General features: G+C 38.8%; 1 protein-coding gene across 10 annotated transcripts in view; it reads right to left on the reverse strand.

Moving 5' to 3' along the window:
• Window positions 1–21,938, reverse strand: part of REPS1 (RALBP1 associated Eps domain containing 1) — a 106,674-nt gene that overhangs the window by 29,887 nt on the left and 54,849 nt on the right. For 7 of the 10 annotated variants that reach the window (XM_067542325.1, XM_067542326.1, XM_067542320.1 and 4 more), the window contains exon 9: window positions 7,430–7,569. In XM_067542325.1, coding sequence (XP_067398426.1) covers window positions 7,430–7,569 — 140 coding nt within the window. The remainder of the gene's footprint in view (window positions 1–7,429; window positions 7,570–21,938) is intronic. The other 3 variants (XM_067542327.1, XM_067542323.1, XM_067542322.1) reach the window with 1 other exon arrangement.

The following is a 21,938-nucleotide window of genomic DNA, read 5'->3' on the forward strand; positions in this document are numbered from 1 at the left end:
TCCTTCTTAGAGATGGATTCTGAAACCAGGACACACTTAGATATACTTTTGAGACACCACACTTATGAAGCTCTAAACTGGGTAAAGGCCAACCTATCAGGGAAAGGGCTCCAATTTTGGAATAGAATGAAGTGTCCTGGCTTGGAGCAATAATTGATGGCAGAACCTCAGTCTGAAAGAACTGGGTTTGACCACATGCAATTGAGTTAGGAATCTTGTCTGGTCAGTCTGAGGCTATTCAGATAAAATTTTTGTACCCCCTGAACTTTGTCAAGGCACTTGCTTCCACAGGTACTAACTGAAATCTATACAGGAACCTCCTTTACCCAATGGACAGAAAAAAATGTGACTTGTCAACCTGGTCTTTTCTTCATACCACAGGCAGAAGAATACAAACTTCTTGTTCATGTGAGATGAAGAACTTCACCTCCGGTTTTCCATTAAAGGAGAATCTTACGTACCACTTCCTGATCCAGAAACCACTCAATGAGGATTTACCAGGATTGCCATCAATCTGCAAGAGTGTTCCCTTTGCCACTTGATACATGGCAATGAGGAATGTCTCACGGGACAGAACTCATTCATACCCAGGTCTTAGTGGCCCAAGAAATGTGACCTAGTACCTTCCCACATACCTTGAAGGAAGATGGGACTAGATGGATCACTTGATACATTGCCTGTTTGTTCATTGCCTCTGAAGCTTCTGGCATTGGTCACAGTCAGAGGACAGGATACTGATCTAGATGGACCACTAGTCTGATCCAATATGGCCGTTCTTACGCTGAGTGTTCAATGGTTTAACCCAGAACCACCTTTTGAATAATAGGTCTCCAAACATCCTTGATCTCATCTGTAGAAAATATCTCCTAGGTTTTGTTACCTGGGTGTGGAGTCACTCTGCATTGGCTTCCCATTTCAGTCTGGGTACATTGGTCATTACAATTTGAACAAGTGGTATTTAGAAGTCCTTTCCTTAATGGAGATGGCTCCTGTACTGCTACCAGAGCAAAATACAAACATGAAGGTGTGTCATCTGGACACTAAGCCTCTGAACTCTGCTTCTGCTGGGATTTCAGAATCCACTAAGCTGTTTTCAGATGAAACATGTCATGGGCATTATGAAGACTTAAGTGGCCAAGAGAGCCAACATTCATAACAGGTCTAAATAGTTGCCTACTGGCATCAAGTCGTACTTGAAGTGTTTGGCTCGCAGGGTTGTTTCTAGAAAAGCCAGAGCTGTTTCCTACAATGCCATAGTGCTCAAGGTACATATGTAACCAGATGTGACATCACTGCACAGCATTCCCATCACCCAGATAGCAGATCATAGAATCATAGAATATTAGAGTTGGAAGGGACCTCAGGAGGTCATCTAGTCCAACCCCCTGCTCAAAGCAGGACTAACCTCAGCTATATCATCCCAACCAGGGCTTTATAATGTGCTCATTCATTAATAGCTGCCTCAGAATTTCTCAACGACTGAGTATGCAGTCAAAATCCTTAGAGACAGACAACGAAGTCAAAGAAAAAGAAACTTCAGAATGAGTAAGTGCTCAGTCAGGGAGGAAAGTTTTGGACTTTTTAGAACACGAAGCTAGAGGATAAAGACCTTTTAAAGCAACCAATGTTGAGTTAAAGAGGGAAGAAGCCAAAGTACTCAATATTCAAAGTAAAGGTTAGACCATGGAACCAAGGTTCATAAGATCTGCTAAGGCCAGTACCTTGCCTGTATTCACAAGCTAGCAGTAGTGAGTGCAGCAAAAAGTATAAAAACAAGGACCCAAGCAGAAAGCTGGAAGAAACAGAGTATAAAGGATACCCAAATACTGTTGAAGCTGAATGTGATAAAGACCTAGAGCAGCAGCTGAAGAGCCCTTCTCTGCATGGTCAAAGAGAAACAGGCTAGAGAGGTTAAAAAACAACAGTTAAAGTAAAGGGCTAGTGACTGAACACCAAGGAAGCCCTTACAACCTTAAACACTTTAAAAAGCTTGAGAAATTCAGCACAAACTCCTAGGAAGGAAAATATTAGGAATGAGAATCCTGCAGATGGTATCTTTCAAGAAGTAGAATTATCTTGATGTTAAAAAATAAAGATCATCATACTATTTCATTTATTTTAACTACACAGCAACACTGAACTTAAGAAATAACTAACTGCAATGTTAGTACAACTAGTCTATGCTAGCACCCCTTAACCTGGGTATTTTCCCAAATCCTTGTAGGTTGATAAATTGACAACAAAAGTCTCAGACTGCCACATCAGTAGAAAAGAGCCCACAGGCCACTTCAGGTGAACAAATTAAGACACAAGTGATTTTGGACTGTGGAGCAACTGCACTAGTGTAGTAAGGTTGCCTACTAGAACCATTACAGGTTAGATTTTGTTCTTTACACCAGTGTTGAGTAGTGGCAGTACCTGTTCAAGAAATAGTTATGTTATGGATTGTCAAATTACTGTGACATCGATTAAATCAAATCGTTATTGTGACTATAGGTACTATATATTGGGACTACATCTTTTCTACACATAATGGTATGACTGTATGGCCTCCCAAATTCTAACATAGAAGAATTTACCTATAAGTGTTTATACTTTCAAAATCCAAGTTACATCATGTAGATATAACTTAGCACTGGCTCAACACAGGGTAGGAAAGCCAAAGAGAATTTAAGTACAAATTCTTTCTTCTAGATGCATTATATGTTGATGCAGGTACATTCATCTTGCAGTGAAATGTTATTTATGAAAATTGCTCCATGTAATATATGTTTACAAAGTAGGAACAGATGTTTCCTTTTTTCAGCCAAAAGTAATGATTCCCTGGGTCCCAGAAGGTGACATTTCAGGAGAAAACAAAAACTTTGTTCTTGTTTCCTTCAGCCAAAATTTCACACATGGGGGATGAGTTCAGACATTACATGCCTGAAATAGGGAAAAGGTATATTTAAATGATGGTACAGTAGTCTTGTTTAAAGCAGAGAGTGATGTTCTTGCAGTTTTCCCCCTTAGTGTGTTTCCATTGTGGGCACAATCACAGAACTAGAATTTCTCTCTTATTAGCAAGAAATTAGAGCCTAAAGTTATGCTCCTAAATCCATTTTAAGCACCTAAATAATTAGTTTTCAAAAGTGCTGAGCACCCATTTTGTATACCTCCAAAATATTACAAGGAAGCAGACATCCTGTTAAACATCACTGAAGTCACTTGAGGTAAATGGGAGCTGCTGGATGATGAGCACTTGAAAATTTAAGCGACTTATCTAAGTGCCAAAATCTGGATATGGAAAATAACTTAACAGCAATTTATTTAAAAAAACCTTAAGCTATATTATGTTAATCTTCTAGAGTATGTAAAGTCAACATCAGAGTATAGAAAAAGAATTAGTAGTTCTCTTATTCTTCTAACTGATGGATTGTTCACACAGAAAGCAACTTTAAAGATAACTTGGATTGCTGAATACAAAAATTTAGAACAAATGTCCTGTTAAAACCTGATGCATGTTAATATTTCATAAAGGTATCATCAGTTTATTTTACTGAAATCAGCTCACTAATTTATTACTGCTTTGAATTGTCTTGCAAAGTTTTTCAGGCAATGCCTTCCACTAGGGCCACCATAAATTTGTGTGGGATTGAGGCCATCTTGCAGGTGGATTACTCATTTCAGGACTATAAAGCATCTGCACTAAAAATGTGCTTTATTATTATTCATTATTATTATTATCTTCATGTGCTGATTTAAAATTTCTCATGTGTCAGGTGCAACAATTCTACTAGATGATACACTGCAGTCTATTTTATAACTAATTTACTAATGGAGCCTCTCAAACTTTGAGATGCTATAGACCCTCACTTCACATTTTGAAAGTGAAGGTATTAAGCAAACAACAAATTCTGGTCTCAAAACTGATTATTTGCTCAAACTGAGCTCTCCCACTCTTCTTCTTATTCAGTTTGTAAAAACTATTACCTGCTGAAATCAAAAGCAAATTTCCTGCAGTTGGCAGTTCATGGACACTGAATATATAAGGTATCTGGGATAAACTGCACTAGAGAATCATGTAATTAAGCACCACAGAGCCTAAACACCCACAGTTTTGGACATATGTAGTAGTAGTCCTAGAGAACTCAATGATTGTTTTATTGCAAACAGCCTACATTCAATGAAACATGTAGCCAGCTGAAATAATTTGATTCATCTGCATATTTGTCCATTTTTCTTAGCTTTCCTTGCCAACCCCAACAGTTCAAAAATCACAAGTCAGACCCCAAAAAATCATGACTGGCCTAAAAATCACAAGATTTTTATAAAAGCTTAAATCAATTTTTTAATTCACCTTCTGATTTTTGATCTTCCCTCTGCCTTCTCTCACTGTATGTGACTAGCACAAGTACTGCCTATTCCTGCATATTTATTCAAAGTAAGAGGATTTTGCCTCCTGCTGCAGGAGGCCCCACACTAATGCAAAGATAAAAACTCCAGTGGAGGGAAAAAAAAGAAAATATAGTGGACAGAAAAACATTACAAAAGGACCAGAAAAAGAGAAAACAGTATATATAACCAAAATTCAACACAGTAATTATATGTACTATATAGAATCATCTATTTGTTTGGGGTGGTCCTTTAATCCACATACAGCAAAGATGTCTCTTCAGATAGGAAAACCTTGTATTTGTTTTTATCTCCTCTGAAACAGAAATGAGTTGAAATTTACAAGAAAAGTGGTTTGCAAATTTGAACAAATCTTGGAAACCCAAGGAACAGTTTGAACTCTTTGCAAAATCTCCACTGGATTTGTTCAGCTCTACTCTGCCTTCACATCCTCGTCTCCACTGGACTAGTTTAGGCACATACAACAACAGTAGTATTTAGTGTGTCAATGCAGGAAATGCGGCAGAATGAGTTAGTTATAAAATCTCTACAAATATAGACAACTATCTCAATAAGTGAAAATGTGTTAAACAAGAATTAATTGGATTGTTGGGAACCTGTCAATTAAAGGATTTGAGATATGTTTTTCTGTGTAGACGAATAAGCATTTAACAGCGAACAAACAACATATTTACCCAGTATAATCTGTTGGATTAACAACAGGATAATTACAATCAACAAATTATTTTCCTCAATTGATAATTTCAAGTAATTTATACACTTGAACGAAAAGTGTTAATCATCAGAAAATATGGGACTGTATGATACTTCTGTATGTGGTGTTCCACCTTCACAAAAACAATCCACCCTTCTCTGCTTCTTTAGCACTTACTGTTATAGGCTTTCCTGTAAGCACCTGTGCAAAGTTATGGGAAAGCTGAATTTAACTCGTTTGCTAAAACCAGATTGTGTCTCTGCCTATCACATGTGGCTGTTGTAATCAATGAAATGCTGTCAGGGGATCTCACTAGTTTTTCCCTCCTAGCCTGTGATAAACTCTCTGAATTGGGGATATCTGTGCTGTAGAAAGAAGGGCTGAGAGACTGAAGAATCTATTCGTTTGTTTTTCCTTTAAACAAAAGTACTCTCCTCACCTCCAACCAAAGAGGAACACATCACTTAGCAAACAAATTTATATATTGGGCACCTACATTTTATTTGGAAATGTTTATACTTTATTACATTTTTCATGAATAAAGTATTGACAGTGTATCACAGTGCTTAGCTCATGTAATATGATGGGGTTAGGGATGGAGCTATGTTAGGGGGCTCTGGGGACATCTTGCCCTAGGACATTTTCTTGAAAATGCCTATTCGGTACAAACGGATTTCCTTTTCAGGAACAGTGTATGAGCCCTACAGATACTCTCCCTTGCAGGGATTCCAGGGTGACTCCAAAAGGGGTGACTCCAAAGATTCAGGGAAATCACCCCAATCCTCTCTCTAGTTGGGTGGTGGTTTTAACAAGCAGTTTCTGGGAGCGTCCCCTGCTCTCGTACCAACTTCTCCCAAGAGCCCTCTCCAGCACATCACTGAACATTTAGATGATATCACCATTTCAAGCTCCCATTGTCAGCCCGAAATGATGCAGCTCCCACTGTCCAACTGCCCTGCAAGAAGGGGCTCCTGTTCTCAGTCCCAGGCAATGAGGGACTCCTGCTGTCAGCCTGCTCCGCAAGGAGGGGCTCCTGCATTCAGCCCCGGGCAGCTGAGCGAGAGCAATGACCAGGGCTGGCTGACAACAGAAATTAATCCTGATTCATGTTCTGGGGATAGAATGCTCAAATACATTTGAAAGTTCTATTGTGAAATCATGAGTCAGGAGTAATTTTACTTGGGCTATGTCTACACTGACAGCGGCAAAGTCGCCACCGTCAGATCGATCCAGAAGTCGACGTACTAAAACCAGCTCCTCAAGTGGCGTAGCGCTGCGTCGACGGGAACTGCAGTGCAGTGAAGATTGCGCGCAAAAGAGAGGCACAGAAGTCGATGAGAGTTACGCAAGTTCTTTGTGTACTTTGCGTAACTCCCGTTGACTGCCGCCGAATCGCTGAGGTAAGTGTAGACCAACCCTTAGAAATTAAGTCATCTGCGAGAGTTGGCATGTCTGCATCTCTAGCGCCTACCATTTCCCCTTTCAGAACAGGTAATTGAGCACAACCTTTGTTCTCAGAAATTCAACTTTAACAGCTAGAAGGCCACTATCAAATGGAGCTGCCAAGAATCACAAAGAACAGCTTCTTATTGTTTCAATGTGCTGCCTCTCCACCCATGTGCCATTATAAATTCAACTTCCCTTGAACTAGTGGAGGCAAAGCAGCTGTTCTCCTTTATCTTCACACCCTGACTCCTGGCAGACAAAGGGGTAAGGATTTCCATCACCAAAAAAAAAAAAAAAAAAAATTGATTCTTAATTCTGCTGACGGTGTATTAAGTTTAAGCTTTCACTTGAGCTCCATCATTAATGAGACTTGGAAATTCCCCTGGAGATAGGTGTACTGCCAATAGAAGTATTTTGTAACTTAGTATTGGTCTAAAAAGCCTTCTGAGTATAAGATGTGGAAGAGTAAGTTATGTATTAAACATTTATTTTTCAGCAAGCATACTACAAGAATGCTGTATTAAGATCAAGCAGAATTTTAATTAAGGAGAGTGATATTTTAAATATCACTGTGCTCCCTACTGATTTGGGAGAAAGGAAAATCATAAGCGTTTAAAATCATCATATGATCATATATGAATTATGTTTTAGTGAAAGGTCAACTGCTCTGCTCAAGTTATTCTTCAGAGCCAGTGTTCATTCCTATACTATTTCTTCTGAACTGTGGTTTGTTAAAAAACCTATTAGAAATCTTGCATGATTATATAAGAAAGGCAAGAAAGTTTCACAAACTTAACATTCATGAAGTTACATTCTACATATGTGACATGTATTTATACACAGTTTAGTTAGTGGCCACTAAATACGAAAGCTAAAAAGGAAGCTTTTACTAACCTCGCTGCTCTGATTCAGTTCTGGCCAAGTCTGGTTTAAGGATGGCATTGAGGGAGACTTGCTTGGAGGTGCTTCTGCTGGAGAGCTGGAGTAACCTACCTCACCAGACTGATCTCCAACTTCTGAAATGACAGGAACCACTATAAATCAAAACAACATTTTATCAATCTCTTACTATTTGTTGAAAAGCTGCCGATGTCTCATGGAAAACTTTTAATTAAATTTTATTCTACATCCTACCACTCCTCATTTGCCTTTTAGACACCTACATGAAGCCATCTCCATCTGCTCCTTTAACTGGTTCTTGTGGAAATAGTTTTGTCACCGAGTATAAGCAACTAACAGTGCTTTTCATCTTAAAAATGCTTTACAAATACTAATTCTCACAACACTTGTGAGGAAGCAAAGTGATTTACCCAAACAAAGCGGCTGACAGACAACACAAGAGTTTTCACTCTTTATTCCCATGCTCTAACCTTCAGGTAATATTGTCTCTCCTAGGATCCTCTTGAAAATCTACGACTTAAAGTATTATTCTATATCTTACTCCTTTTATTGCTTAATATCCCAAACAGTAAAGGCAGAGTCTTGTAAATCAAAAATATAGCATTTTCTAGTCTTTGATGAGGCATCAGCTGTTTTAACTTTATTTAATCTCAAGAGTCAGGATTTCTGGGTATTATGTTAACACGGTAGTGGCAGAAGTCTGTCACTAGGGACTTCTGTTTCCTGGTGGTATAACGTAACGAACGATTTATTTGATACTTTAGAGAATGTATATTACCTCCATTATGAGACAAATTTCAAATGAAAAAAAAAGTTACAGCACTTCACTTAAAAATCAAATTTACAGTTTGAACAGAAACAACTTCCTTACTTGAAAAGTTCAATGCAATAGACATCAATATTGAGAGATTAAAAACATCAGTACAAATTGTAATCTGAATACAACGACACAAGAATATATAAATTAGAGATGGGAAAGTTATTAAACCACTTAGTCTACTTCCTGATATCAAAGAATTGTTTCCTACAGAATATTCTTCTGTGTTTGAGTTAGCCTTCTTTTAAACAACTCAAGCAGTTGGGTTTCCCTTCACTAGTTTTTGGAGATTATTCCAATCTACCAACTGTCATATTTATGATGTTTTAATTCTATTTTTTCCTTAATTTCATCCCATTTCACCAAGTACCACTGAATAATCCATCTCCCTTTGTGGCTCTAAGGTAAGCCTTTAAGGCAGTGCTTCTCAAATAGCGTTCCGTGGAATCCTGGGGTTCCACGGGCTGAGTTGAAGTGTTCCGTGAAAAAGCGGAACCGTGCCGCCAAAATCAACAGAAATCGCGTGCCGCCGAACAGCTGGCAGCGCGTCGCGGAACAGTTGATGGCGCCGCCAAAAAGCTGTGAGCGCGCCACCGAACCGATGTGAACGCGCCGCCGAAAACTGCTTACAGAGCGTGCTGCCGAAACCAGCCTACACCGCGCCGCCAAAAAGGGGAAGATTTCCTGGACTTGTCGGCAGAGGGTATTGCATGGCCGTGCAAGGGTGCCGCGGCGAAATATAATTGAGAAACACTGCTTTAAGGTATCTATAAGCTTTCGGACATATTATATTACAGAGCAATAGCACTGGAAGCTCTCCCCCCTCCTACCCCACTCCCAAAAATCATGACATCAAAACATTGCAATTCCAACTTTTTGTGCACACCTGGGCCTCAAATTGTGGGTATGTCTATATTGCAGCTGGAAATGAGCCTCCCAGAGCAAGCAGAGAGACTCATGCTATCTTTGTTTGTGTTAGATTATTAAAAACAGCAGGGTGGACATTGCAGCTCTTTTCTGAGCTCAGGTGGCTAGTCCAAGTCTCCACCGGAGCTGCAAAGTGTACACCGCTATTTTAGTGTGCTAGCTGAAGCGAAGCTAGCAAAGCCCGTTACCTGGACCAAGAAGCTCGCTCCCTGCAGCAGTGTAGATGTACCCTAAAACTCTGATTCTCCCTAAACTGATATAATCTGCTTGGAATGGATTTTAACTAGTGTCTAGCACCATACCCTCACTGGAGAAGCAACATTTAAAGTGTTATTTAGGGTAAGATCTACAGCGTGCCGCGAGCCATATTGATGAGGTCAATGATAGTCATTTATGCGTGTGCTGCAGGACTGGGGCTCTATTGCAGACCAGAGTGTTTACAGGCAACCTAATGTCAGAGTAAGTGGGCGTTCCAGGTGACATACTGAGTCACTGAACTGCGGAGCAGCCACATACTGAGAGTTTGAGTCCTGCTCTCAGCAGCTTTCTGAGAATGTATTGTGCACTTCAGTTGCTCTGTCTGAATTCTGCAATGGCTCCTGAAAATTTTGCCCTGATATCAAGCCTTGGCTTAAGATCCAATACTTAGAAGTGCTCTAAAAATTGCACACATTCCCACATCTTATTTTAGAGGTACTGTCAAGGACATTAGCATTGAAAAGGAAAGATGAAAGACTCTAGTAAGAAGCAGCAGCAGCAGACTAATGTAATCTTAGGGCACTTTTATACTATGAAATTAAGTTAACTTGGTTGACCTGCAGCCATCGCAGTAATTAAAATTGGCTCTTTGTGCACACTATGCTCCCTCTGTTGGTGGCGTGTGTCCTCATCAGGAGTTCTTGCACCGACTTAAATGGGGCATTGTCAGGTTGGGCTGTCAGGCCCAGGGCAGCTCCAACTGTCAAAGGCAGCAACAAATGACGTAAGCAATGCAGTGTCTGCATGGACACTACAGTGACCTAAGTGCTACGCCTCTCAAGGTAGAGTTATTACGTCGGTGTAGGAGGCGAATTAAGTCGGCAGGAGGAACATTGTAGTACAGATGCTTACACAGTTTGGTCGATGTAAGCTGCCTTAGGTTGACCTAACTCTGTACTGTAGACCAGGCTTACTGTATGCTCATTACCCATTTCCTGAACAATGTGACTGAATGTGATCAAAGAAAAGCAAGCAGCTGTGACTCAATGACAGCATGTTCAAAAAGCTTGCTGAGCCTCAAGGAACAAATCCATGACAGAGACACCTATTTTAAAACAACAGCTAGGGTCCACAATGGCTAATGCAGCAGCAGGATACTGTCAAACAGTAACATTTATAATAAAAAAAACAGAAAATAGATTTAGATTTAAACTCTTTACAAGCATTCTTTTAATAAACACAAACCAGCAGTTCACACCTATCAGCTTTACCCTTCAAAACGCTATACAGTTTGTGCAGAAAAGGGGTCTGCAGAAAACGTCAGACATTGGAAAAATTTTAGTCATGTGGCCCTTTAAAAAAAATATTCATAGCAAACTTCAGTAAAATTTCCCCTACAAACTACTATAGGAAAACACCAAGCAGTGAACAAGCTACTATAAACATTTAACAATACCTGATCCCCAGTGACTATTTTCATAAAACTTTTTCACCCTTGTTAAAATGGTGCAGCTTTAACTGTGGTAGTACTACTGCCCCACTATAATATTGCTGGGCAGGGTAGTATTACTGGTGTAAGCTGAGGGTTATTTGGCCAACAGGTCTTCAGATACTGCACCCCCAATAAGGACTGGACTAATATTCAAACTGCTCTAAAGTCTATGTGCATACTGAGATGGTCTTAAAAATAGGAGTTGGGGCAGACTTTGGGAGCAGCAGAACACCACCAATCAAGGTAAATAGGTCAATTCACATCTGAGCTATTGTGTCAAGCTGTGCTCTTCTCCATAGGGCAATCAGATACATTCCAGAACATTCCATTGAGATGAATGGTTCACTTCACTCATCTGCAATCCTCCCTTGCTTCAGAGCTGTGTACAGCCCTGTCCCTGTCCATTACTCCCTGAAGTAGAGTATGGAACTTGGAGCTCCTTTGCTTCCCCTTGTTGCCTTCAGCCAGCAAATGTGCTCCTCACTCCCAATCATCTACCATCCTCCGTCCAGCACTACTGTGGGCATGGAGAGGGTAGGAGGAAGGCAAAGCTGGCAACGGAGTAGCACTGAGGTATTTCCAGGAAGTCTCCCTGTCTACCTCCCCAGGTTTCCTTAACCAAGTCCTCCCACCCCCTTCACTAGCACCACTTCCTCAAAAAATAAGGGGAATTCATTACCCAAAACTTTAACAAAAATGGTTAATTGTCAGTGCCTTGTATGCTTTCAGAACAAAGACAGCTCTGAATGTCAGAAAATAAAGAGTTTAGGTAAACACCATCCCCATCCCCAAAACATTAACTCTGCCCTTCTGAACGATGCTCCAACACACTGACAGACATCATAGCATTACCTTCTAGATAATACAAACCGCATGGACTAAACACCATATTCTCTGCTTTCATTTACAAAATCAGCCAACTCCAAGGGCTGGTGCTTTTAAAAAAAAAAAATCATCACAAGATTTATCACAAGATAAATTCCCAAGAGTTGGCAATATTGGGTTATTCTCCTCCCTTTGCTTGCTTGAATATTTGTATACAGAAGTCAGAAACATGCAAATGTTACCCTGAGAGAGTCTGTGTTCAGAAGTTTTGTATATAAAAGTTATTGGGATAAAGTAAATACAATACTTGCTATTTAATTGTAACATTGCAACCAAGACAGGGCGGGGATTATGACTCTTAAAAGATGACATTTTATTAGTTTTTGAAAGTTGATTTTAATGCAACTAGAGGACCACTGGAAGATAGAACACCTTACGATGCCTTGCAAAAGGAGATCTGACCAGAAGCTGGGGCTTTTAATACCTGAAAAGGTGGTAGAATTCTGACCCTAGGTTCATGATGTCCTAGGAAATACAGCTTATGTGCTGCATAACCATTTTTTGCACCCAAGTTTGTGATTAAAGAACATATTTGTTTTTTTTTTTTTGTTTTTTTTAAATAAAAGTATTGTGCTAGCTAACCAGGTTTCGCATATACAACTTAAATTGAATAATGACCACTCTTTTATTTTGCCATTTTAAAATCTGTTTAAAACGTAAGGTTTTTACATATAACATCGCCTTATCCAGAAGTGGCTCACATACCAGAAGTTTAGCCATCCTTTAGACTAAACGCACAATGTATGCACCAAAGACACTGATAATGTTTTTGAGGCTAGGGAGCAAATTGTTACCTATCTATCTGAGTAAGGATTTTTTTATCCAGATTTGATCTATGTATTGTGAATGTTATTTCCTTTGTGATGAATGAAAATAAGAGCCTCCTTTGAGACTCTGTGTACACTTCATTAGGTTGACATAGCTACAGGGTTCAGGAGAGTGAAAAATCAACACCTTTATGTGCTGTAGCTATGCTGCTGTAACACTGAAACCTGAGTGAATTCTAATTAAGCATGTTCTGACTGAAGGGCAGTATTCACAGGGCTTATTCCTGATTAGCATAGTATGTCATGGACTTACTCTGGGTAGTTTCTAAATCTAATTTTGTGGTTGACCATGCCTTACAGCATGGGTAGTCTATTTTTTGTCAAGATTCAAATTTCTTGATCAAGGTATAGTCAAAGTCTAGACTTCAGAGAAAATAATAAAAACAATGATAAGTAAATAAAGATTTTGGGGTCCATTCAAAAACATCTGGCCATCTGGATTTGGCCTGCGGTCCACCTATTAACTACCCCTGCCTTACAGGATCTATATGTTGGGATTAGGGGTTTGTGTCATGGGTACAACAGTCCCAAACACCATTTGGTTCATTTTGAGATAAGGGTCCACTTTTGTTGGGGCAGAGCACCTATTTTTATAAAAAGAACTATTCAAGAATATGCATTTAAAAGATGATTTTCTTTGCTTTTCAGTATCCTATCTAAATTCAAGAGGATAGAATGAAAAGTTTGCAAACTTGGAAATATTTTAAAACTGAAAGACTTCATTGTTATTTCACTCTGATTATAGACACCTAGGCAAATGTGATTATCTCAAATGTAGTTAGAAATTTCACACTTACAAATGCAGTGATCTACAAAAAATTCATTCATTTAAAACCATTTAGCCCATCTTCAGGTTATTGACATTGATGCTACTGTCTTCTGGTTAAAATGGTGCTTAAATCTGTTAAAATGTATGTTCACAGTGGGGTAGTGTAGGATTGAACCTATATATTAAGGGTTAAATTAGCATGGCTAAGGAATATATATGCTTTGCAGTTTGTGTAAAGTGCAGGTCCTATTAACAGTTGTGGGAAGGTCTTGAAAGACTATAGCTTAATTGGAAGAACTAGATCTGGAAGGGAACTGATAAAATAGGAGACAATTCCTTGAAGAAGTTCCAGTTATTAAAAGGTGGTTTTAATCTGTTTTAACAAGGAAAATAAATTATCGAAGGGCTTCAGTAATGCAGGGTCCAACAGATAAGACATAAAAGGGTAAACTCTTTGTGTTTGTTGTTAGTGCCTGCCTACCCAGTGCCAGCCTATATGGCTGAGAGCGCCCCAGGTCTACTCCTGTTGTAAGTATCGGATCACTACTTATGACTGCATGTTACTATATGATGTGTGATGATCAGACAGACATTTAAGGTATGTTTCGAGCACCTGTATAAAGACAATTAGGCCTTTAGATTTAATAAAGGAATTTATGGTTGAATGGTGATACCCTGTATGTATATATTTATAAATAAATACATGAATACTATCAGAAGCACATTTGGGGGCTTGTCCAGGATCCCACTAACACTACTTTTGGTTGCTGCAGACCCTCGGACAGAGGGACAGCAACATATCCTCCATGGCCATTTTAAGTGTCTTTTACAAGGAAGTTCCGAAACAAAAAGGGAAATAGAGATTATATTAGGTACTTATGTAAATAATGTTTTGGCAAAGCATGGCAGAGGTCCATTGAATACATGGAAATATTGAACAGGAGACCCTCATGTGAAGTAATGGAAAATAACTGCCCTTTCTTAAATAACCCCAAAGCAAAGAAGACACAGTTTGAAAGCAGCTGTCTTCCAGGAACCGTATCTGGCAGCTAAAGTTCTGCAGGCAAAGCGCACCACCTTAAGGAATGAATGTAGAAAATATAAGAATTTAGTGAAGCCATAGAAGCAACAGCCAATAAGCATAGTACCCTGAATGAGAAGATTGAGGACTTAGGTTCCCAAAACCTTGTCACAAGTGAAATCTTGAAGGCTACAGCAGCAAAAAAAGTGACATGCTGAAGTTGTGCTAGACGTGGAAATATATGAAATTAAAGGAACTTCTGCACAACTCTAAGAACACTGCAAAGCTCAAAGAGGACTAAACAATTGGGGGCTAGTAGGAGTATTGGAAACAGCATTAGATAAGAAAGGAAAGGAGGATGCTTGGTTTGACAATGAAACAGTTATGACAGTATAACTCTGTGCAGTCCAATGGAACCCACAGTAGTCAAACAAATTATCTAAAGGGAGGTCAGGTGATGACGAGTATCCCCTTTCCCCCAAAGCCTTAACAGACATTTTGAAGGAAATGAGTCCTTTCCTGAAGAATGGGTCTGTAAATGACCAACTATGACAATTGTTTAGGCATTTCAGGCACATTTGCAACCACTGTATAAAGATCATTCAGCCTTTAGATTTAATAAAATACTTTATGGTTGAATTGGTGAACATAAGAACAGCCATGCTGGGTCAGACCAGTGGTTCATCTAGCTCAGTATCTTGTCTTCTGACAGTGGCCAATGCTTGTTGCTTCAGAGGGAATAAATAGAACAGGTAATCATCAAGCGATCCATCCCGTTGCCCATTCCCAGCTTCTGGCAAACAGAGGCTAGGGACACTTCAGATCATGGTTTTGCATCCCTGCCCATCCTAGCTAATAGCCATTGATGTACGAATCCTCCATTAACTTATATAGTTCTTTTTAAAAATTCTGTTATAGTCTTGGCCTTCATAAGATCCTCTGACAAAGGGTTCCACAGGCTGACTGTGTGCTGTGTGAAGAAATACTTCCTTTTGTTTGTTTTAAACCTGCTGCTATTCATTTCATTTAGTGACTCCTAGTTCTTGTGCTATGAGAAGGAGTAAACAACACTTCCTTATTTACTTTCTCCATACCAGTCATGATTTTACAGACTTCTATCAAAGCCCCCCTTCATCATCTCTTTTGCAAGCTGAAAAGTCCCAGTCTTATTCATGTCTCTTCATATGGAAGCTGTTCCATACCCCTACTAATTTTTGTTGCCCTTTTGTTGTACCTTTACCAATTCCAATACATCTTTTTTGAGATGGGATGACCAGATCTGCATGCAGTATTCAAGATGTGGGTGTACCATGGATTTATAAAAAAGCAATACGATATTTTTTGTCTTATTATCGACCCCTTTCCTAATGATTAGCTTTTTTTGACTGCTGCTGCACACTGAGCAAATGTTCTCAGAGAACTATCCACAATGACTCCAAGATTTCGGTCTTGAATGGTAACAGCTAATTAATACCCCATCATTTTATATGTAGAGCTGGGATTATGTTTTCCAATGTGCATTACTTTGCATTTATCAGCATTTGAATTTCATCTATTATTTTGTCCAGTTACCCAGTTTTGTGAGATCCCTTTGTAACTCTTCGCAGTCTGCTATATTTAACTATCTCGAGCAGTTTTGTATCATCTGCAAATTTTGCCACCTCACTATTTACCCCTTTTTCCAAATCATTTGTGAATATATTGAACAGTACTGGTCCTAGTACAGACCCCTAGGGGATATCATTATTTACCTCTTTCCATTCTGAAAACTGACTATTTATTCCTACCCTTTCTTTCTTATCTTTTAACCACTTACTGATCTAGAAGGGAACCATCCCTCTTATCCCATGACTGCTTACTTTGCTTAAGAGTCTTTGGTGAGGGACCTTGTCAAAGGCATTCTGAAGATCTAAGTACACTATATCCACAGGATCACCATTGTCCACATGCTTGTCGACCCCCTCAAAGAATTCTGGAAGACTGGTGAGCATGATTTCCCTTTACAAAAGCCCTGTTGACTCTTCCCCAACAAACCATGTTTATTTGTGTCGGACAATTCTGTTCTTTATTATAGTTTCAGCCAATTTGCCTGGTACCGAAGTTTGGTTTACCAGCCTGTAATTGCCAGAAACAACTCTAGAGCCCTTTTTAAAAATTGACATCATATTAGCTATTTCCAGTCATCTGGTACAGAAGCTGATTTAAATGATGGGTTACATACCACAGTTTTTAGTTCTGCAATTTCAAAATTGAGTTCCTTCAGAACGCTTGGATGAATACCATCTGGTCCTGGTGACTTATTACTGTTTAATTTACCAATTTGTTCTGAAACCTTCTCTAATGACACCTCAATCTGGGACAGTTTCTCAGATTTGTCACCTAAAAAGAATGGCTCAGGTTTGGAAATCTCCCTCGCATCCTCAGCTGCAAAGACCAATACAAAGAACTGATTTAGTTTCTCCACAATGGTCTTATCTTCCTTGAGTGATCCTTTAACATCTTGATCATCCAGTGGCCCCACTGGCTGTTTAGCCAGCTTCCTGCTTTTGATGTACTTAAAACATTTTTTTTGCTTTTATTTATTTGAGTCTTTGGGCTAGCTATTCTTCAAATTCTTTTTTGGCCTTCCTAATTATATTTTTACACTTCCCTTGTCAGAGTTTATGCTCCTTTCTATTTTCATCAATAGGATGTAACTTCCACTTTTTAAAGGATGCCTTTTTGCCTCTAAGTGCTTCTTTTACTTCGTTGTTTATCCACAATAGCACTTTTTTGGTCCTCTAACTATGTTTTTTAATTTAGGGTATACATTTAAATTAAACCTCTATTATGGTTTCTTTAAAGAGTTTCCATACAACTTGAAGGGATTTCACTTGTGGCACTGTACCGTCTAATTTGTTTAACTTCCTCATTTTTGTGTAGTTTCCCTTTTTGAAATTAAATGCTACTGTAGTGGGCTGCTTTGATGTCCCCCCTCCCTCTCTGGGATGTTAAATTTTATTACGTTACGGTCACTATTACCAAGCAGTTCAGCTACATTCACCGCTTGGACCAGATCCTGTGCTCCATTTAGGACTAAATCAAGAATCCAGGGTGATACCCTACATTATTATTATTAATTCCAACAGGTAGAATGAAGGATTAGATAGGCTTTCTACAAAACATGGTCCAGGAGCAAAGGTTTAGTTTAGAAAGCACTATAAGTTTACCACTTTATAACTTGACATTGTAAAATAGTGAGAAATTAAGTTTGAAAAGCACCCACTCCAACAACTGCAAAATTTCTAATTTTCTGAGAAATTCCTCAGGCCTCTATAGATCCATAACCCATAAGTAAGGCAACGGCTACTTCCAAACAGATGTACCTCAATAGGAGCCAAGAAAGGAACAGATTTAGCTTATTTTTCTTACAAGCAAATGGTATTACTGCAGTAACCTGGCCTGAATGCAAATTTACAAAAAGAAAAAAGGGAATTGCTTCTGAATTCCACGAATGGTTTAGGGCTCTATACTCAGCTGATAAACCATTAGTGGAAGTTATTTAAAATGTTAGTCACATAACAGGAATTGAAATGTAAACTACTGCACATTTCAGTGCCAACAGATGCCATCCAATCCAGCAATCAACAAGAACACCGATTATTTATTTATAAACAGCATGAGATTTCAAAGGTGCTAAGTGTACACACAACTAGTCCGACCTGGTGCTCCTATTTTTCTAATCTGTATCTTTCTCTTCCTCTCCTGCTAACAACCTTGTAATTCCGGGCACAGTATTATATATTTGCACAGTCCCTTGCAAAATGTGGTCCCGTTCCTGACAGACTCCTTAGAGCTACTGTAATGCAAATAGTATTCCTCCAGATTTTGATGTGTATTTGGAGAAAAGGTTGATGTGACCCCATTCAAATATTCAATACACCAGAGGAAAGCAACGTAGAATAAGCTACTATAGGATTGTTATATACCTCTGAGGCCTCTATTTAGTTGATGTGGTTGTCCTTTCTAGCCTTAAACTCTAGGACTATGATGTGTGTGAAATTTTAAGTGGCCCCAAGATGTTGTAGACAGTATTTTTTCTCCAAATGCAGTAGTATATGAGAAGTTTACTTTCACTTTACATTTGCTTACCTTTTTTCCCTAGCTTTTGCAATTCATTATGCTTGGCGCAGTACCAAAGACAAGAAAGTTATCTCTGCCTCAGAGATTATACAATCTAGTCTAAGGTGGAGAGAACTGTTTAGATAGTACACTGTATGATCAAGCAGCAGTTTAATCCAAGTGTTGAAGATACCAGCTTAAATAGGATTTGTTACATACTTTTTGTGATCAGACAGTATGTGGTTATGCAGTGTTTAGAGGATGAATTTGGCCAAAACACCACAACAAACAGCGAGTTCTAAGCATACAGCACAGCAGCATGGGAGACGAGGAGAAAATCCACGAAGGAAAGGACAGACATAGGTAAAGGTGTCATTGTTCAGTGCCTTTAAACAGGATGAGAAGCTTGAATTTGATACAAGAGAGAAAAGCCAGTGATGTTATTCAAATAGCTCACCTCTTCAAAGTTTTCAGAGTCCATTATTATTATTAATATTTTGGGGGCAACTAAAGATGCTTCAATCAAAATCAGTTCCACTGAGGTTGATGCTGTGTATGTAGTAGAAAACTCTTCTTAGTCCAGAAAGCTTATCATCAGAAAAGCTGCATCCCATTTTGCCCAGCCCAAAGTACACATGGCAAGATATGCTCAAATACCATACAATGAATTTGGAAAAAAAAAATCTTACATTTTTGTGAAGGCTGTTGGAAGCAAGTTATACTGAAGTGTGGCTTTCACACAAGCATTACAGAAGCTCAATTTATTCATCTCTTTAGGCTGGTCTGCAGTAGAAAAGTTGCATCCATGTAATTTGATCTGCCAAGTAAACTAAATTTACTAGCTTAACCTAAATCAATATAAATGGGGACTAATAGGTTCAAATGCATCTATACTAGGGGCTTGCACTGGTGTAGCTACTACAATTTATTCCACCAGTAACTTTTGTTAAAGCTATTAATCCTACTTAAAAGAAAAGATCTTTAGTGAATTAAGACTGAACATTTTACTGAGAATGATCCTGTTAAAATAAAATAGCAAGTGAGCCCCAAGAATATTCTAGTTGCCTACATGAATGTAGATACTAGGACTTCACAAGCACTGCCAGGATTGGTGGATGGGGTCGGAGAATGACTCATCTGTAATACTGGGCTCTCTCAGTAATATCACAAGAGTTGTCACTTTTCATAATAGCGATCAGTGTCACCACATTTATTTTGGAAATCGCTTTCCCCTGATTTGGAAGATCACTTCACACCTTATATACAGAGCTCATCATAGTATTTTTTACTAGGAAATTTTCACATTTTACATGAAGCTGCAGCGAGTTGCAAAACTTTCTGGTTTAAGGGTTCAGCTACCCTGGAAACTATCATAATCAGAGTTGATTAATTATTATTAATAATAAAATACAATACTATTACTATTAATAAAACAATAAGATAAAAGCCTTAGTGTAGATGAAGTTATACAGATATAAAGATGACAAACTGGTATGGTTATTCTTCTTCCCATATTAGTTATAGGAGTAAAAAGCACTTTCATACTTATGTCCAAGCTCTGGGAGTTGCTCCACTTAGTTAAAGCAGTACAACTGTCTAGTGCAGACAACCCAAATAAATGTTCAATGCTTTTAAAGCACTACATGTGTGAAAAAAAGATTCAACGAAAGTTTCAAATTCAATCTTGGAGTCTCAAATACAGCTTTTGTCTTTAGAAGTGGGCATTAGTAAATTAAGACTTGGAAGAATGTCTCTACATTTTTAAAGTTAACTAAAAAGAGAAGATTACTATTGTACTTAGGTAGAAGCTTTTAGATTACTATTGCACTTCGGTAGAAACTTGGCACAATACTGAAAGCCAGAAGTGACATTCTTACCTTTGAAGTAGAGGGAAGACGGGTGTCTGACTTTTAGAGCTACCTTAACAAATATCTAGATCATTTTAATACAGACTTGACAAATATTTCAGTTCAAGAGGAAAACACTAAAGAATGACCGCTAAAAATAGATAAGGTATCACTATACAGTGGCCACAGTACCATGCACACTCATAGCAAAAACAGCTTGTGTTCCTGCTGATTCTTTTTAAAACTTTTTTTTTTTGGGGGGGAGGGGAAGGAGGAGGAGGAGACAAATTACTACATAAAGCTAATTGTTAAAGCTGAAGTTAGTCACAGCATCCATTGTGCGTGCTGGGAAATATTTGTCATTAAAAAAACCACAAACCAAAAAGTGACAATGCTGCTTTAAAAAAGCAGAGAGATTCTCTGTGTTAAGTTGCTGCAAATATGCAGGAAAAAAGATTTTATCTGCTTTATAATTAGCATTATTATAGCTTCGACATCCTAAAGCAAAGGCAGTCCAAGTGAAATTTTGCTATTGTCCTTAAAAGTGACCTACTAAGGAAATAAAAATCAAGTTTGAATCCTTTTTGCCACTTTATGACTTAGGTCATGACCCAATAGGTTTCTCTTGATTACTAAATTTTGTCTTTTTCCTAGAAGACTATCAATGACTGGTAAACTAAGCGGACAAAAGTCACCAGGAACAAGGAAGTGACACCTGAAAAACACTTCTTCAGAATTTAACTTTCTGGTCATAGCTAAGAGAGTTGTAAGTAATAGCTGTTAAAGATTCAGTTACTCAGCATCTTCATAGAAGAACCACGAAAGCTCCCATTCCAATTTCCTTGGCCTTTCTACAGTAGGAAAGAGCAGGATCCAATGGAGAGGACACAATGTGCAACAGGAGACCGGGTTTCCATTCTCTACCCTTCCATAGGTGTGAACACCTCAGTTTCCTCATCTGCAAAATGGGGCTAATATTTTCCCACCTTGGACCATTGAGACCGATGAAATGTCATTTTTTACATTAAATATGTATTCAGTGTGTTAACTATTACAATAATTGGCACTAAAATTAATTAAGTCCTCCAGCAAAAAAAGAAAATATTTAACATTCAAGGCAAGTTTGGAATGTCTGAGGCAAAATTTTAAATTTAAAAAAGAATTCAGGCCTTCTTTATGCACTACAAAGAAGCAAAAGATGAGCACAAAACAATTTACTTTTACATATTCCATTTACACAAAATGGTAGTTTACATTTTCCATTCAAGAAAATCAAAGTGGTTTACAAATATTAATGAACAGGACTCATTACATTCTTGTCATGTAAGCAGTCCATTCTACAGGTAGAGAAACAGAAAGATTAAATAGCTTATCCGAAGCCACAGAAGTCCATGGCAGAGCCAGGAATAGTTTTCAGATCTCCTTTGCTTTAACTACAAAGCCATCTTTACCTCTGTGCTCTGCCCAATGAGGCAGGGGAACAGGGCCATGGTTGGGGCTGAGGGCCAGGGTTGGGAGAGGGGCTGCAGCGGCCAGGGGCTGAGTGGGGAACAGCAGCTGGGGGCTGAGGCTGCAGTCAGGAGCGGGGCTCCACTGGCCGAGGCTGGGAACAGTGGCAG

The sequence above is a fragment of the Emydura macquarii genome, unplaced genomic scaffold (assembly GCF_026122565.2).
Source record: "Emydura macquarii macquarii isolate MOO-44397 ecotype Brisbane River unplaced genomic scaffold, CSIRO-AGI_Emac_v2 contig_705, whole genome shotgun sequence".
NCBI lineage: Eukaryota > Metazoa > Chordata > Testudines > Chelidae > Emydura > Emydura macquarii.